Raw genomic sequence first — 19,219 nt, forward strand, 5'->3', positions numbered from 1 at the left:
AATAGTGGGATATTTTACATATTGGACAACAATGACACACTTGACACTTCTCACTATTGCATATGTATAACGATCTATAACGTCGTAAGTATTATAATATGTCTGCGACCTAAATTGAAAGTTGGCGGTTTGTAGGGTAAAATTCTTTGAATCTTATATTTTATAAAAACAAGATTTCTTAAAACACTCGATAAACGTCGATTGAAATATTCTGTTGTAGAGATTATTCAAGGAAAAGACGTAACCACAGATTGAATACAGGAGTGTTATAGAGGAATCGTGTTTTTATAGATATGACCGTAAGTCTTTTAGCATGAAGTAAAAAATAAATACAAATTTTAGCAATTTTAGTTTAATATTATAATTGTGATTAATTAAACAATTTGAATAGATGGAATTTCTTTCTTCATGGCGTAAAACTCATGGGTTTTCCGTCTTATTACACCTAGGTCATATTCGTCAATTTCCATCTTCCCCCTCAATCTCAGCCTTTTTTTTCCGGGAGTAGAAATTTTAGTTCCGCTCTCATCAGCATCTTCGTTTTCTTTAACAACAACTTCGTTATCTGTGACAACTCTAGACAGCGGCAATCATTTTAAGCAACGATTCTTTGGTTTAAGACCTAAATCTAAACTTTAGGTATAATATACGTTAAATGTGGGTATTCCTCGATTTTATTTAGTCTTTGGTTTAAATGTATTTAAAAAAATAGAGACATATTTCATCAGTCACGTGTGTTTATTAGTCTGTGAAGTGTGAACTTGGATTTAGAGTTTAGACGTCTATTTAAATTTTGAATTTTTATTCAAACTACTAGTTAATTTATATTTTACGCATTTTTAGTAGTTTCAATTCTTTCAACAGTCAAAATCATCATAATTACAATATGATCGGTTGTATTTTATCTCGCCGGGCATTGGCGACATCTTATCAAGTTTTGAAATTATTATCAAATCAAAGTTTGACTTCATCAACCAGAAGATCGCTGCAATGGCCAATGTACGTAAAAAGTAGGATCTTGTTTTTGTGGGTTTTGAACTATAGCGCAAGGTTGCTGAATATACTAATTTACTGAGCATGTCCTGTGCTGCTTACAAAAATTGCATTTTTTTTCAAAAATAATAATTAAGTAATATTTTTTCAGCTTTTAACTATCCAAGTTTAAAAAATTCACTAGTTCGTACCTATTCAGAACAAGTTAAAGTTGAAGATGTTGCAGTTGACTTTGACTATGTTAAGAAAGCAATAAATAATCGCAATATCCTAATAATTGATGTTCGGGAACCCAATGAAATTACGGAACATGGAAAAATTCCAAATAGTATTAATATACCATGTAAGTTTTTATAGAATGCTAAAAATTACTGTCTAATATTCAAGTTATGTAAATTTTTCACATTATCACATTTAATTGAAAAATAGTTATTGAAATAATTACAAGAGTTTTTACTTTATGAAAAACCTAATTCCCTCCTACTTATAGACAATCAGCATTCTATAATAAATAATTGAGTAAACTAATAAAAAACAAATAGCTAAACACACTCAATATTTCAACTTTATAATGCAGAACAAAAATAAAATTTATATTCATTACATATATGTATACAAAAAATGTTGAATTTACCGGTTCCAGAGGCCCATGATAACTATTTACAAAAATTTATGATAAGAGGAATGTGATAAAATATGTATTATTTCAGTGGGCAATGTAACATCTGTACTTAGTACTATGCCAGAAAATGAATTTGCTAAACAATATAATAAACCGAAACCCTCAGATGATAGTGAAATAATTTTTTTTTGTATGATTGGCAAAAGATCGGGTATGGCTCAGCAGAATGCTCTCAACCTTGGTTACAAAAAGTCAGTATATCTATAACATTGGTATTAATTGATAAGGCGTTATCATTAAATATTTAATGTTGTCTTTCAGTGCTAAGAATTATCTTGGAAGTTATACAGATTGGGCAAGTAAAACACAGTGAACATGAAGTGGACATGACATTAAATGTAAAATAGTTTGGAAGAATTGGTCATTGGAGGTATTGAATTTGGTTTTTGAATATAATTCGAAAATTCTGCTTGACCTGCTTCTTTAGTACCTACTTGTACTATCTAGTCTATTGTTAAGAATGTTGGGAATTAATTATACTATATTTAATATAACATCTAATGTATAATAAAAGTAAATGCATAAATATATTGTTTTATTTATATTAATTCTTAAAACCTTAACAGCTAAATCCTATATGTATCTTTGTTTTAATTAATGGGTGGACCAGTCATCATAGCTCCCAATGTACACTTTAGACCTGAAATAAATAAATTTATTATGTTTTCCTTGAGCTGACACCACGCAAATAACATTATGCAGGGGCAGTACCACTGTCTGTCAGAAAACCGGCGTGAAGTGATGCAATAAGTTTGCCTTATTGTACTCGCGTTTCGTGCGGTGAGAGAGACTCCCGGAGCCCATTTTAACGCCCACCATGCCGATTGGCTCGGCTCTGAAACTACCGATCACGCGGGAAGATCCTTTCACGACTTTGCTTTAGCCTACGACCTGACACAAATGGTCCCTGCGATTACGCGAATACCAGATGTGGATGGTCATAAACCCTCTTTGTTGGACCTTCTGCTGACTTCACATCCGCAGAACTATCAAGTCTCTGTTGACCCGCCATTGATGAACCATCAGATCATTGTGTGGTCCGGAGTACTGTGCCATCTACGCGCCCCTCACGGCCCCGCTTTATGGGTTGTCGCCGTATTTGGCACTATAAGTCAGCAGATTGGGACGGGATGCGGTCTTTCTTTGCGTCCTACCCTTGGGGGCCTATGTGCTTTTCGCCGGAAGCTCCAGATTCCGTCGCCGCCTCTGTCGCCGAAGTGGTTCTGCAGGGCATGGAACTCTTTATTCCATTTTCTGCGGTGCCGATCGGTAGCAAGTCTCAGCCCTGGTTTAAACGTTCTTGCAAGGCGGCCTCGCGTCGAAAGCGAGAATGCTTTAAGGCATGGGTGGAAGCGGCGAAATCTCGTGATGCCAATACCAGCGAACTTAAAACAGCATATAACTCAGCCTCCAGGTCCTTCAAACGAGAAATCACTAAGGCAAAGTCAGAGCACATTGCCAGATTTGGCGAGAGATTGGCCCAACTCCCTTCAGGGACTCGAGCCTTCTGGTCTCTCGCCAAAGCTGTCCAGGGGAATTTTTGTCAGCCCTCCATTCCGCCACTGCACAGGGAGGATGACTCTCTGGCCCACACTGCGAAGGAGAAGGCCGACCTTTTGGGCTGTCTCTTCGCGTCCAACTCGACTTTAGATGACCGAGGGAGATCACCACCGACCATTTCGCGGTGTGATTCCTCGATGCCGGAAATCACATTCCGGCAACGTGCTGTCCGCAAAGCACTATCTTCCTTGGACATTCATAAGTCGAGCGGGCCGGATGGTATCCCCCCAATTGTGCTGCGTACTTGTGCTCCTGAGTTGGCTCCGGTATTAACGCGCCTTTTCCGGTACCTGTACTCGCTCGGCACTGTCCCGAAGTGCTGGAAGACCGCTTCGATACATCCGATCCCAAAAAAAGGCGATCGCTCTGATCCGTCCAACTATCGCCCAATAGCTATAACCTCCTTGTTCTCCAAAATAATGGAAACCATTATTAATTGCCAGCTCTTGAGTTATCTAGAAGGTCACCAGTTGATTAGCGATTCTCAGTACGGCTTTCGTCGTGGTCGCTCAGCTGGTGACCTCCTTGTATACCTTACCCATAGGTGGGCAGAAGCAATTGAGTCCAAGGGGGAGGCGCTGGCGGTAAGTTTGGACATAGCGAAAGCCTTCGATCGGGTGTGGCACAGAGCACTGCTCTCGAAGCTTCCAGCCTATGGGCTTCCCGAGAAATTATGCGATTGGATCTCCAGCTTTCTGGCCGATCGGAGCATCAAGGTCGTCATCGACGGAGCATGTTCCGACCTTAAACCCGTGAACGCTGGGGTCCCACAAGGCTGTGTTCTATCCCCGACCCTATTTCTTCTGCATATCAATGATATGTTGCAACTTAGCAACATTCACTGCTATGCGGATGACAGCACTGGGGATATTCTTTACACTGGCCGGGCAGGTATTTCTCGGGCAGTTGTTGATGAGTACCGGAACAAACTTGTGTCTGAAGTCGAAACTCTACTACGTGGAGTCTCAGACTGGGGCAGACAAAACCTAGTCCAATTTAACCCCAAGAAGACACAAGTTTGCGCGTTTTCCGCTAAAAAAACACCCTTTGTCGCTACTCCTCTTTTCGAAAACACTCTTCTTAAAGCCACAGCCAGCATTGGAATACTTGGCGTTGACATATCGAACGACGTTCAGTTTCGCGGTCACTTGGAGGGAAAGGCTAAATTAGCCTCCAAAAAGCTTGGTGTGCTCAGCAAGGCGAGGCGGTACTTCACTCCGGGCCACCGCATGCAACTATATAAAGCGCAAATTCGGCCCCACATGGAGTACTGCTCTCACCTCTGGGCGGGGGCTCCCCAGTACCAGCTCCTTCCACTTGACCGTATACAACGCAGAGCGGTTCGAATCGTCGACGACCAATCCCTCTCCGAGCGGCTTGATCCTTTGGCGTTGCGTAGAGATGTGGGGTCACTCTGCATCTTCTACCGCATTTACCATGGAGAGTGTTCAGAGGAGTTGTTCGGATTAATACCTGCAGCTGAATTTCATCATCGGACGTCGAGACAGAATACGAAATTCCACCCGTATCACCTCGACGTCCGCCGTTCCACAACTGAGCGTTTTTCAAGGCAGTTTTTGCCGCGCACAACCACTATGTGGAACCAGCTGCCCACTGAAGTATTTCCGAACCAATTCGACTTAGGGTCCTTCAAGAAAAGAGCGTACCTATTCTTAAAAGGCCGGCAACGCACTCGCGAGCCCTCTGGCATTGAGAGTGTCCATTGGCGGCGGTATCACTTAACATCAGGTGAGCCTCCTGCCCGTTTGCCCCCCGTTCTATAAAAAAAAAAAAAAAAATGCACTTATGCATAATTTTTTGTTAGTTTTACTAAAGTATATGTACTTTTTAACTTTAAGTAAACATGTATTAAATATCCTAACATAATATTGACCTGCAGCAAAAGTTTAACTATCGAGTTGCAGGAGTTGCCGCTACTACTTAGTGTACAAATTAATAAAACTATTTATAGAAAGATACCACATTCTAAGATACATACTTTGAAAACCCAAGTTCTAATGCATGCTCCAAAGCCACTGTCGCTCGCCTTCCTGATTTACAGTAGAATATTATCTCCGCTGATTCTAAAGGTTTCTCGTTTAAGTAAGTTTTCTTGAAGACTTCCTCTGTCATTGAAAGAGCTTCACGTATAACTCCCACTGAAAAATGTATATGAAAATTCACTTATTTTCGCTTTTTACTGTCGCATTCAACTAAAATTATTTAAAAACCTTATTCGTTTTGACTAATACATAACGCCTATATTAAAGCAATGAGCAATTACTAAATGGTTTAGAATTTAGATTGATCGGTCAATTTAACATACCTTTATAGGATAGTTTAAGTAGGTACCTACCTCTTACTTTATTTGTAACGTGGCTATTACCGATTTATTCATTGGTTAACTCTAATAACATATAGTGTATTTATTAAGTTTTTAAAAGTAATTATTGGCGCGTGTTGTAATACAAATTGTGACGTGTCTATCGCAGATTGACAATTCTACCCGTGGGCAAAATTATTCATATATTTGCAATGCAGTACTTGTATAATAAAGAAATGATATTAGTAGTTACAAACATTTACCTCTCTGATTAGCATTTTATTTTTACATATTATAATGCAATCATCTTTCAGCACGGAACAATTAGTGTTTTGCTGAGATTCAAATGCAGGACGTCTTGCCTTTACATAACTAAGGAACTGGCCTATTGAGCTACACGTTAACACGCTAAGTATCTTTAATTGTAAAAATAGTTACATATATGTAATTTAATATAGAATCTCACGAAAAATTGCGCTATTTAGATTTACATACCTGGTATATTTTTACTGGTCGGAATGTTCCCTTCTTTAAATTCATCTGGATTACGTACATCGATGATCACTTTTGTAGGCTCATGAATGTACTTAAGCATATCGTAAAACTTAACAACTCTCGCTGGGTCGGCCATTTTAGAATATTTACGAATAATTGTGCGCAAGATACTCATTTAATACATCACACGAAATAGGCGATATATCGTGGATTGACTAAAATTATCGTTTTGTGATAGTGGTCCCTTGAAAGTTGCTAAGTAACGAGTGTAAAACTTATCGAATATATTTATCATGATTGCTCTGATAAATTTTCGTGTTCGAATACGTAAATACACACCACGGTAGCAACACGTTAGAATCTTTAATCCCAAGATGTTACTGAAGTCGTTTCGAAGCAGTTACATAAAAGGTGATTGTAAATAAAACAAATTAGGGGGTAGAATGGAACAACCCCAAAATGACACAATATTGTGTTTTATGTTGTGGTAAACAGGTAAGATAGGAGGTATACGTATAGATTAGAATGGCCAAATAGTTAGCAATCTACTAAATATTATCAGTAACTCATCGTAAGCAATATACAACAATAGTCAATTTATAAACACTGCTATTTGTTCAGAAGTAAGACAAAGGCTACTAAATAATGTACTTGAACTTACAACCAACCAGGCTCCAGAAGATAAACCACTCCTTATATGGAAATTGTATTAGTTTTTACAACAAACTCCCAAGCGAAATTGGAGAATTATCACTAAATAAATTCAAAGCTCTCGTTAAACGTAAATTAATCAATAAATCTTTTTATAAATTTGACGAATATTTAAATGATCCTAATCCTTGGGATTGATTTGCTCCAGTTAAAGGAATTTAGCGATTAAAAAGAGTGGCGGAAAGGTTCTTGCCAGTTCTTCTTGCCCGTTCTTCGCCCTAGATTTGCAAACTGGTAGTAGTAAATGTAAATTTTGAACTAATTTAACTTCTTTTCTGACGTTCATAAGTGTACTTGTTTACCTATAGTCTATACGAATAAAGTTATTTTGAGTTTAGTTAGTTAAATAAATAATATAATATAAAACGTATTAAAATATAACTCATTTTCAGCTAAACCTACAGCTCTTGTTCAATTTTATTAAAGGCTCTTTAGTCATAAAGAATTGTGACCTTCATTCATTTTGCGAGTCATGTTTTGATGAGGTAGTATTTGGTTATGTAGGCTTAAGGTCATTTTTTGTTGAGAAACCCGGTCTTAGGTACATACTTATAGTAGATAGAATGTTCACTAGGCTACAGTTGCGTGAATAGGTAAATTAAAAGGTAGCTTAAGGGGCAAATTTCATAGCATTCCATCTCCCCTATTAAAATAAAAAATATGTTTATTATGGAATATAAGATACAGGTATTACTCATTCCACGTCATTAAATTTTTATCGATAGACATCCCTACTCATCGGAAAGAAGACAGAGGGTGTAGGCCGAATGAAATAGTCGGCGTAAAAAGCTCTCGGTACCTACTCTTTTAAAATAACAAATCATCATACAGAATGACTACGGCAAACAACACTTATTTTAAAGCATATATCGCAAATTAAGTAGAAGTAGTGTTATATATAGTTGTATTATAAATAGCTTAAGTTATTGGACAGTGTTAGACGCCTGTGTGTGGTGACAGGCGTATGTTCCAGAAGCAGAAGCATAAAACACATAATTTTGGGCAAATATTTATTTTAAGCCTTAAAATTATAGCATAACTGTAAAAAGAGTATAGTGGTAATAGATCTCTTCATCGATTGAAGTTGTCGACTCCAGTGATTGTTTACTTCTGTTTGCTTGACCAGTCCTCCCAACTTCCTAAGTATGACTTGGAACTAAAAATAAAAAGCATTTATTAAGCAAAACAATCAACGAATGGTGAATCTTCCTCTTTTTGCTGTTGGAGAATAATTAAAATCACCATCACAGATAATAGATGAAATCTTATTATTATTTTAGTTACTTCTGTATGTATACAACATATTCCAATGCTTATATCCAAAAAGTAGGAATGTACTTGACAATATGGAGATTGATGATATTAAAAGGACATCTGAATTATCACAAAATTTGGATTGGTATTTACTTTGAAAATCCCAGTTTTAATGCTTTGTCAAGGGCCTCTTGTGAACGTCTCCCGGATTTGCAGTAGAATATTAACTCGTCAGATGCTGACGGCTTTGCTCGTTGGTACTGTTTCAGGAATTCATCGTCAGGCATCGACGCAAGAGTGTCGGATACAGTGCTTACTGAAAAGGAGTACAGAGTACTTGAACAACTTCTTTTCGAAAAAGTTAAATTACTCGTATTAGTCGAAATTTAATATGGGTTTTTATGTAATGAAACAAAGTTATTCCGGCTACTAATGATATATAGAACTTCTTGACCTTCGGGCCAGCAAGTCAAAGTCAAGGACTACCGCCCCTCCTGGACAAGAAGTTCACCATCTTTCATCCTTAGTTTTTTAAGCAGTTTTAAGTGCTTATTTCCATACAAGACTTTCCGTATTTTATCTTTGCGTTTTACTTACAAGGTATATTTATACTGGAAGGAATTTTGCCAGTTGATTCAACTTCATCTGGATTGCGCACATCAATAATCACTTTCTCGGGCTCGTGAATAACTTTCAACATGTCTTCATAATTCACAAATCTCACCGGGTCGACCATTGTGCTGAAATGACGTAAGAATCGTAAATCAAAATAGTTTTGAAACAATGGAAGTATGTTTACACTGTGCAACAAAGTGTATCTGTGGATGTTTTTTCAGGAATTTTATGCTAAACATATCCTATTTTAATCCGAGATTTGATCACAGCCTCCTACCACAGATCTTAATTTATTTACTATAAAAATCAAATTAAATCTATAATTATAACTATATTTCTTAAGTATACCTAATATTGTATGATGAAGTTATTTAAATATAAAAAGTCTAATATTTTATATCTCTATAATTTACAATTATTTAATTTATTAGGGACTGAAAATAGGTGAATTGGAACAATTTATTACAAACAACTTGAATTAAGTTTAAAAATGGGAAATTCCTATATTATGTTTATTACTTCGTATAGGATCCCTAAAAGACTAATTTTATATAGTTATTTCATAAATAGCGGTTGGCTACTAATGCTATGAAATGTACCTGACGCGGTAGACCGGTTTTGAGACATATTAAATGTGTTCCCAAACCGTCATATTATAATTTCTAAATACTCACCTATTGCTATTTGAATTACCCATTAACTTAAAATTATCACAACCGATGCAAAACGTTATCCTAACTATTGGCTTGTAAATAAAACTTCGTATACCTGGCAAATTGATAGAACTATAGGTACTATTGTTTAACACTTCAGTATTTTATTTGCTAACGTAAACTGTAAATAAACTGTTTATATACTCGAGCAATATGTCATGATATTATCTGTTCACGTGATATAACTGAGATATACCTGTCATCGATCTTTGAGCAGACCAAATGGTGGGGAGATAGATTTGCCAGGCACACTATACCAATAGCAAAAACGGCATTTATAAGCGCACTCTCCATGACCACAACACAATTAAAAGATATGCAAGTACAATGCCCGCACAAATGCAATTTATATCGACTACAATTCAGTTGAGTTATACCACTGACCTGAGTTGCGAGTATCGATCTGACCACAAAGTCGTATTTGATTTAAAATTTGCGTATTGTCTAACAAAAAACTTATTATGATTTGGCAAACAAAATTGTAGTGGAAATCGCCGAACCGGTTTGAAGCTCACAGCAAAACCCGGAGTAGCAAGTTTTTGTGAATACAGAGGTGACTTAACACTTTAACAGTGGCGTCACCTGATGGTAAATTACCACCGCGTCCTTCAAAATCTTTAATATAGCGCGCGTCGGCCTGTAATTACTGAATCAATAAAATAGTGTCCACAGCGATGGCGACAGCAGTATTAAATGAAAAATAGTATTTGGAGCTGATTATCGCTCTTTCGAAGATTTCATAATTGAAATGTATTAAAGCGATATTTCGCACTGACTGTACAATGTATTGGCAAGTAGGTAGTTGTTTGATGTTTCCATGATAAATCTTTTCATAACTGTTATCTGATATCAGTGTTTATTAGTTGAATGCATACACTACTACTGACTGATTAAATAACTTAAATTGTAACTTGGGCAGATATTGCATGGTGGGATTAGTACGCGCTTTTTTTACTAGGAAAACATTTTAATATAATTCTGCGCTTTAGACAATTTTCTGACGGAAATTACATTTGTGTACAAATTTTAGATTTATTAAGATAACACTGATACCTCCCGTACCATACGAGTAGGCTATATGTATAATGTATATTATATATATACATACGTGAGTAGTTAGGTGGCGGTTGTTGTGAATATGTTCAAATATATGTTAAATGAAACCCTTTGTTTTAAGCTGGCTTTAATGGTTTAAAATGAGCTTATAACTAACATAAAATTAGGGGTAGTGGGGTTGCGAGTTGCGACGCTAACAAAAACTAACTTGGCTTATCTAAGGGTTAATAAATCTAAGTGACACTTAAGTTATGGGACACTATCGGAAACGAGAATGTGAAATTACAATTTATGAATGTGGTAAAAACGAAAGGGCTCATTTTGCCTTTAAGTGTGCGATGGTTACATTTTGTTTAGAAACGCTTCTAAATATTGACTAAAATATATATATGTAACTTAACTAATATAAGGTTACATAGATCGTGTGAAACACAAATTGTTAGTGCAAACTCAAATATCATAAATATATGAGTACTTATACAGTAGAACCTCGATAAGATAAAGTCCAAGGGAAACACAAAATATTTTATGTTATAGAGGTTTTAAGTTATCAAGGTTCTATGTCAGGTAAAGGTTAATATAGAGGTATGATCATGTTTCTATGTACCCTTCCTCCCATTTTTACTTGAATGCATCAGAAGGATGGAAAATTAAATATGTAATCATATTTATTCACATTACTTACATTACATAAAAATAAAACAACAACTAAAGGTTTAGTCTACTTAACAAAATCTGTGATTTTCTTTTGTTTTAAAAAATTCACTGTTTCTAAAACGATTTGATTTTCAATGACAAATAGAGAGGAGAATACATTAACACATTAACTTATGATGCAAGTAAGTCGTTGTCACAAAGCTAACCGCCGCAAAGCTTTGAAGAATTTAGATAAAGCAAACAATAGGTAATGTATTGTTTACGTTAACAATACATTAGTAAACACGTGCAAGCAATAAATACCGAAACCATTTGTTTTGACACTCTTATAAAATGACTCATTCACAAACAATTTTATGTTATAGAGGTTGTGGAAACGTTTCTTTTAGTTACTGAGGGCCTATACAGAGATTATTTATTTACGTTATAGAGGTTGCGTATTTTAAGTTATAGAGGTTTTGGGCTCTGATGGGAAGGGAACATAGTATTTTTTGAAGTAACAGAGGTTTTTATGTTACCGAGGTTTACGTTATCGAGGTTCTACTGTATTAGTAAGACTGATTAAATACTTTCCTATCAATTATCACTATTTTTAGTAAATCTATAATCGTAAGGTTTCCTTATCATTCATGTTTTCAACATTTTCGACAAGGGTTTTTCTACATTTTTGTCTATGATTTGGTCAGTATTATATAAATTACAGATTAGTATCTTATCAAAAGTTATCGCTATGACTGAAATTTGACAACAGACAAGAAGACTTTTATTGATTCATCGTGATATTGATTACTTTATCAGTTTAAATTTTAAATTATATTACCACCCAGAATGTTTTATACCTATTAATACCATACATATATTATGACAATTTCTAAATAATCAAAATATAGGTATAATATCGAATTATGTCTTCATATTGTAATATAAACCTATTAAGAAAAGTTAAGTTCACATAATTTCATTTAGCCACACACTTTTGGCGCTACGGAGTCCGGACTCTATTAAGTAAATAAAATTATTTTTGTTAGAAAGGCATAAAAGAAAAAAAATATATCTCTCTCTCACAAGTACGGGAAATACCTTTAATTAATTTTATTTAATACATGCCAAGATAACACCTGCCCTGTTATCTACTAATAAACCTACTTAGTCCCTATCAGCACTTTCTACATTTAGACAAAAAGAAATATGATTTAATTTAAATCTAAACGCATACATAACGAAAACATATGACTTATTAGATTTCTTAAAAGATTAATTTTAAAGTAGCAAAAAAAATATAAATCAATACTTAGAACATCGTGTTATAATAGTGTTTTTGCACTCCTGCACGTTTGTTAAATTTGAAGGTCGGTAGCAAGAGCAATCATTTTATCTCGACGTTATTTTAAAATGCTGATGATTTCTATTATCAATATACAGGTCACCTTCAATATCGACTAAGGTTTCCGGTGCAAAAAAAATATGTCAAGTAAAATGTGACATTAAAAGTCTCTCTTGTATTAATGTTTTTTTTATTTTTGATACTAATAGTATAGGCTACTAGTGGGTTTTGATGTAATAAGAAATTGTCACTCATGAGGACGTAAGAGACGTGTATTAACGTGTTTGGGTTTAAATTACCGTCAGCGGTTGCAGGCTTATGTCTGACTCGACCCGCTCCAGGCTCTGCTACTGATTACTCAATCGATCGATGTTGATAAAATAGAAATAAAAAAAGCCTTTTTATTTCTTGCAAAAGAACAAAATAACCTTAATACTTACTTATATATATATTTTTAAGAAAATAAATTACACAATTTTTTTTCCTATTTTTAAGTACATATATCTATTATTTAACCCTTCCGCAGGTGAAGGCCTCCTCCAAGGAACTCAAGGTATCTCGGTTTTGGGTGTGTTACATCCAGCTCGAGCCAGCTGTTTTAGCAATCTTCCTCTGTTTTGTTTCCCAAAATCGTTCGACTTTCGTAATTAATCCGACGAATTTGACTAACGCCCACGCGATTGGGCCGCCCGCGCCGGTACCAGCGCTCTGAGCATCATTTTTCATTTTTTCATTGCGTCATAAGACCCCTGAAGAACCGCCATACTGCAACTGGTACAAATTATCCACTATTTTGTGTCACTATCTCCCGGCCTATGAGGACAATGTGAAGACAGAACAATAGTCGAGGAAATGAATGTCATGCTAAACGTATAGGCTATACTTATATGTTTTTATTATACCTATTAAGTTTTAATATGAATTTATTTTACGATGTTAGTATAATACTTAACATTTAATTAATGCATTCTATTAAACTGGAAAACATTATTTATTCCACCTTAACTTTTACCAATTAATTGTATTATTATAGGCCGTATTATTAAGCTGTATTTGTTCAGATGTTTAAATTAACAAACACCTTATATACGATAACAGATTTAAAAAGGAATGTATTACTAATTTATTTAACATGAATGACCACGATTGCTGTAAAATAAATTCGTTTCAATAACACATTTGTAATCCAAAACCTTCTCACGCACGTCAGAAACAATTGCATATTTCTGTTTATTGTATATCTAATTATCGATCTATGGATCGGTAATTGAAAAGTAGTTTATTGAATATAGAAAGTGACCGAAAGACAAGAATTGTAGATTTCTATTCATCTTGATATTGAACTGAGCCTCGACCTTTTGTTGCCTTGACTAAAATGATGTGTGAAATAAATATTGCTATTATTATTTTGCAGGCGGTTAAAATCACAACCCAGAGACCTCTTCAAAACATCAAAATGCCCAACAGACGAACACCTACATATAACTTAGAGACTATGTATTGTACTTAAAAATCTTGGGAGTTCATTTCGCATTCCCCTACTGACGAATAGCTATAATATTCGAATCATCATAATTCTGTGGAGAGTTCGAAATTGAATAATTTTTCTTTACAAATTCCTTATTTGCTTGTGATATTACAACAGGATACTTAACATTTTGTATTTAAGTTCAGCAAGCTTAACTTTTCAATAAACAAAACATTTATTCCACAGGAACATAAAAAATTTATGTACACTAAAGTAAAGCTGTGGGAGATGCGGTCAGCTATTGTTTTATTATCCCCAAAGGTGATGATGAGGTTCCACTTTAAAGCGTCGGCCATGGTACAAACGTTAGAGAATAAGTTGCAACAAAAATAAATAAAAAAATACTAAAATTTTATAGGAGATATCACAAAGGCACATTAAATAACATAGAAACAGTACTAAGATTAGACAATCACTAATAGATAAGTTTAACCTGATCAGCTACTACTGCACAAGTAGGATTATAAAAGAAAACTTCATGTTTAGAAAAACATATAAATTTTATTATAAAAAGTCTCTTATATAATAAATCGTGATGACTTCAATGTACAAACTACTAATAAATTAGTTACGAAAATAAATTGCTTTTGTTAAAGTAACTTGTAGTAATTAATTTTTTTTATACATGTATCTAAAAAAATTGACATACTTATTACTTTTTCTTAGTTTCATGATTATTATGCAAATTTAATCATAGCATCTTGTTCAAAAACATAGGGAATTATTGATTTGTGACCAAAACTTTATATTATAAACATAAATGCAATAAACTATCACACCATTCTAATCATATTTGATAGTCTTGAAAGGCACAAAACAAGTGTATATTCTTAATAGCAAGGGACTGTAAATTTTCGTTGTGTTATAGAGTTGTTATATGGCAAGTATATAACAACTCTATAACACTAGCAAATATATATATAATGTATATTGTATGTTCAAGGGAAACCCACCAGTCAAGTTTTTTCAACATAAGGGAGTTAAATGATGTTAAATCATGATATACCTTTCATAGAGTTTACACAGTATAAAAGAAACTTTAAAAGATAAATATTAAGTGTCTTTTATATAGGAAGTATTTTCTCCATCAGTTATTGGAGACTTTCTCAAAGTATTTTCTTTTTTCTTCTGGGTTTGGTATAATCTGTAAACAAAATAATTTGAAATAAAAATTTGGAACACAACATGTGCATATAATTAACTTATCTCTTTAAAGCTATAATGTGATAGATAAGAGGTATTAAAAAAATATTGATAAGGTATTGTTAATAAAACTCTAAAACAGACAATAATTTTAATTATCAAGGTTACAAATAAGGAGTATATTTGTCACTGTATGCTAGTATTTATAATAAAAAAAAAATCTTCTGAAAATATAGTTTTTTATACTATTGATTGCCCATACTTACAGTGTCTTGACCAGGTTTCCATCCAGCTGGACAGACTTCACCATGTTTGTCAGTATATTGGAAGGCTTGGACCAACCTCAGGGTTTCATCAACTGATCTGCCAACTGGCAAGTCATTCATAGTTATCTGTCTCAGAACCCCCTTATCATCAATAATGAAGAGACCTCGTAATGTGTGTCCCAAATCTTCTAAATATACACCATACTCTTTAGCTATAGAATGTGTCAGATCACTCACAAGTGGAATATTAATTTTACCAAGTCCACCTTCCTTACGGGGAGTATTAATCCATGCTAAGTGTGTAAAGTGGGAGTCAACAGAACATGCCACTACTTCAGTATTAAGTTTTTTGAACTCTTCAACTCTTTCTGAGAAAGCCAAGATTTCAGTGGGGCATACAAAAGTGCTGGAAAAAAATACAGTTTGGAAAATTTGAAACAACTTTTTGTTTTAATATAAACAATTCTGATTTATAAGTAAAGGTTATTATGCAAGTATAAAATGTTGTTACTTACAAGTCTAGAGGATAAAAGAAAAATACTAAATATTTCCCTCTGAAACTTGACAGTTTTAATTGGGTGATTTCTCCATTTACAATAGCTGTTGCTTCCCACTCAGGTGCTGGTTTTGAAACTGAAAAGATATCACTGTTCTCATCAAATCATTGTACATGTTTACCCTACTTCAGATATGTCTGAAGTTACATTATGCTATAATGGTATTTTAATTAAAAACTATCTAATACTTAGGTTTGCCCACTTATCAGAATTACTTAAATTACCAGTATTTGGATGGCCGATAAGCCATCTGTACCAAGCATCTTGTGTTTATAATATGAATAAGGGATAGATAACAATCTTACTCATAGCCTTAGTAAATTGTAGTTTGTGGTCGATTTTTCTTGCTCCACCGGGAAATACATTGCCGCTTCCAAAAGAATAACAAGAATCAGATTCAAATAAAGTTGAATTACAGTAACTTGTGAAGCATACAAGTAAAACTGGTAGGTATATTGGTTTTATCATTATAAAAATATTTATAAACTTATGATATTATGTTTATATATCGATATTTAAAACACTTTAGAAATATTCAACCCAAAAGATACCAAACCAACAAACAACCGACACGTTAACACAAGTCAACAAGTCGACCCGAGAGCCGACCGGTTACCTCTCCGCTAGGCGCTAACTTCAGCCTGTTTTGATGTTTCTCTTACTTGTCACTGACAGTTATCAGTTGTCAAATCTTTAAGCGATAACCAAAAGTTTCTCTTTTTTTCTAATTTCTTCTTTATCTTCTCTCCCTAAGTCCCTACTGCTGTTGTATAATATATACCTAACTAATTTGTGCACATTATGACTTTTATATTGCAGTCTACTGTCTACATGACTTCACATTTGACAATTGACTATTTTCTTACGACCAAGTTCTTTACGGTTATTTCTTCTAAACTAACCGATAATACCGATAATATTATAAATCAAGAGAATAAGTTGGTAATTCTATCGCAAATAATTTAAAAATGATTTAATATGTAACTCTATATTAAATTATGCACACATACAACTTAAGCTCACGAAATGTAATTATCTAATATTCGCGAAGACGTTCTGAGCTAGTCGTGCGTCGACTAGCTTTGAACTAGAGCTGTCGGCGACATCAACGAATTATTGTGTGCATTGTTCAAAATTTGTTATAAGGTAACCTATCATAACAAATGAGTCTATCTACTTTATGTTGTATGCATGTACGACGATTATTTTGTGAATGGAAATTATTATTTTATGACGTACAAGTTCTTGTTAAATAAAACTTAATCGTCTTTAAAACAAAATGCACTTTTGGAACAAATGCATTATTAAGAAACTGACTGCTGTTTGACTGACTGTCCGAGGTATTTACGGCACTTCTCTTTAACTTTAAGTGATATCTAAGAAAATTCTATTTGTTGGAAGCATACATTAATTCACATGAATTTATACCTATAGTTTATTGGTGTTTCTACACCTAGGTTTTTAAGCTACTACCACTATTTTCACACCACTTATTAATTCATATTGGGTTTTTACTAATGATAATCACAACTTCTTTATTAGAAAGACCTAAGATTATTATGCGTGCATAAGGGATCGGCACCTGCACGGACGAATTACATAACGTATTTTCATATCGTTTTTCAGTCACATTCACATCGACAATTTCATTCACAGCGACAAATCGAATGAGAGTTCAAAACATAAAAGATAAGTAGGGGATGGCCCGTATGGGGTCTTTTGCCTACTATAACGATATTTCCCTTCCTTCCGCACATAAGCGTTACACAAAATGGCAACGTCCCTTGTAAAAATTGTCAACAGAAACTATCCATTGTATTTTTATTACATTCAATAAGAAACGAATAAACATTATTGTAATCTAACAGCTTAAAAGATTTATATCAAATTTTGCAAATTGTTTAAGATTGTTGAGCTCTAAAAAGCTATAATGGCAAGGGGATTTACTATGCTACAGATTGTATATTAATAGTTTAGTAAGTAAAATAATGCTGCCAATTGCCATGCCAGTCATTCCAATATCCTTCTAAATAATTAATGTTGGTTGTGGTGCTGTCCACATATATTTGATGCACTGCATTTGAATTTGGATCATCTTTCTTTTATTTTTCGATGTGCGGTGTCATTTTTATTATAATGTATTTTTTTTTTCATACAAGTAAACACAATGTTTTCAAGTATTATTTGCATTTTAATTAATTGCTATAGCCGCTAGTCCACCCTATCAATTAAATACAATATTAAACTGACGGATTTGTTAAATGCAAAAATTTATATTTATGCATAAATGATTAAATGAATCTAATGAATAATGAATCTGAATGAATGCAATGCGATAAAATAGAAAGAGATAAAAAAAATTGAGCAACTTTGTAATTATGTTGAAAAATCAAATAAAACATGTCATGAGAATAATTAAGAAGTTATTTACCTCTCCATATTTTTTAATAAGGGAGCAACTTGGAAAATGTAATTCTAACTTTTACGGTTTTTAACCGGTAATATCTATTCTCACAAAATATGAGTGAGTACAGCACTACTTCCGTTTGCACTTGCTGTCGCAAGCGAGTGTTGTACATAATTTTATTTTCCATTATTTTTATAATGATGAATAAAGAAACATGAAAGCAATGAATTTAAAATCAATTACAAAAGTGTTTTCATAATTTTAGTTCTTTACAAGTCCATCGCAAAGCATTGCGGTGAGTTTTTACAGTGTATCCACTTGTCGATCATTATGGCGGTCATTACATTATTGTTTGGTGTAAAGTTTGAGCTTCGAATACTACTAAACAGTATCGTTATTATTGAATATTTATTTTAGATGGACGTACCGGATGAGGGAGTCTTAGACGTGGATTCTTTAGCCGACGATGGATCTGATGAGGAATGTGAAGCGCAACCGTCTTCAGGTTCGTCCCAAGTAAAATTTTAATGGGACACGATTCCTGTTCTGCTTTTGTTACTTGTTTCGTTTATGCTTTATATAAATTCTGTCAACATATTTATTTACATTTTGCATGTTTGTACTTTAATTTATTTATTTAGATGGTTTTACGTATTGCGAAATTCTACAGACTTTTATGCAGGCGCAGCATCAACACCGACGTCATGTGCGTCATCTCCACGAGGTGAAGAGCCGGCCTCACCTCACGGTGCTATATCTCAAACACAATTTTTTCATCAAACATACACTCGCCCTTTTTTCACATCTGGGCGACGGGGCCCTGGCAGGCCACGAAAAGAAGGTGCTAAATTGGCACGGGAAGGAAAAATTGTTAGAAGGTATATAACAATCATATATGAAAATATTTAATAGAGCAATCAAAAATTTTTTAAACC

At 34.2% G+C, this 19,219-nt stretch overlaps 4 protein-coding genes and 1 long non-coding RNA gene across 17 annotated transcripts in view; 2 read left to right on the forward strand and 3 right to left on the reverse strand.

Moving 5' to 3' along the window:
- Positions 1-732: 732 nt before the first annotated feature.
- Positions 733-2,201, forward strand: LOC125063753 (thiosulfate:glutathione sulfurtransferase-like). The gene is made up of 4 exons (XM_047670356.1): positions 733-992; positions 1,145-1,336; positions 1,704-1,866; positions 1,937-2,201. Exons 1-4 carry the CDS (start codon positions 887-889, stop codon positions 1,986-1,988), a joined length of 513 nt encoding a protein of 170 aa, XP_047526312.1. The 5' UTR covers positions 733-886; the 3' UTR covers positions 1,989-2,201.
- Positions 2,198-6,398, reverse strand: LOC125063754. Its single transcript, XR_007119561.1, has 3 exons — positions 6,054-6,398; positions 5,235-5,394; positions 2,198-2,315 (listed from the first exon to the last, which is right to left on the reverse strand). It is a non-coding gene; the product is annotated as an uncharacterized LOC125063754 (long non-coding RNA).
- Positions 6,399-7,766: 1,368 nt separating this feature from the next.
- On the reverse strand, positions 7,767-9,716 carry LOC125063723 (thiosulfate sulfurtransferase/rhodanese-like domain-containing protein 3). 2 transcript variants are annotated; one of them, XM_047670305.1, is made up of 4 exons: positions 9,543-9,716; positions 8,616-8,758; positions 8,172-8,334; positions 7,767-7,920 (listed from the first exon to the last, which is right to left on the reverse strand). In XM_047670305.1, exons 1-4 carry the CDS (start codon positions 9,638-9,640, stop codon positions 7,869-7,871), a joined length of 456 nt encoding a protein of 151 aa, XP_047526261.1. In that variant the 5' UTR covers positions 9,641-9,716; the 3' UTR covers positions 7,767-7,868. The 2 variants fall into 2 exon arrangements, with proteins under 2 accessions (XP_047526261.1, XP_047526262.1); XM_047670306.1 differs by lacking the exon at positions 9,543-9,716 and adding an exon at positions 9,308-9,519.
- Positions 9,717-14,392: 4,676 nt separating this feature from the next.
- Positions 14,393-16,508, reverse strand: LOC125063620 (peroxiredoxin-4). The gene is made up of 4 exons (XM_047670157.1): positions 16,183-16,508; positions 15,836-15,953; positions 15,321-15,726; positions 14,393-15,055 (listed from the first exon to the last, which is right to left on the reverse strand). The coding sequence occupies exons 1-4, from the start codon at positions 16,343-16,345 to the stop codon at positions 14,999-15,001; spliced, it is 744 nt and encodes a 247-aa protein (XP_047526113.1). The 5' UTR covers positions 16,346-16,508; the 3' UTR covers positions 14,393-14,998.
- Positions 16,509-18,426: 1,918 nt separating this feature from the next.
- LOC125063461 (histone-lysine N-methyltransferase 2C-like) overlaps positions 18,427-19,219 on the forward strand; it is a 51,204-nt gene continuing 50,411 nt past the window's right edge. For 11 of the 12 annotated variants that reach the window (XM_047669911.1, XM_047669902.1, XM_047669905.1 and 8 more), the window contains exons 1-3: positions 18,427-18,579; positions 18,702-18,789; positions 18,955-19,162. In XM_047669911.1, coding sequence (XP_047525867.1) covers positions 18,702-18,789; positions 18,955-19,162 — 296 coding nt within the window. In that variant the 5' untranslated portion in view covers positions 18,427-18,579. The remainder of the gene's footprint in view (positions 18,580-18,701; positions 18,790-18,954; positions 19,163-19,219) is intronic. The other variant, XM_047669906.1, reaches the window with a different exon arrangement.

The sequence above is a fragment of the Pieris napi genome, chromosome 3 (assembly GCF_905475465.1).
Source record: "Pieris napi chromosome 3, ilPieNapi1.2, whole genome shotgun sequence".
Taxonomy (NCBI): domain Eukaryota; kingdom Metazoa; phylum Arthropoda; class Insecta; order Lepidoptera; family Pieridae; genus Pieris; species Pieris napi.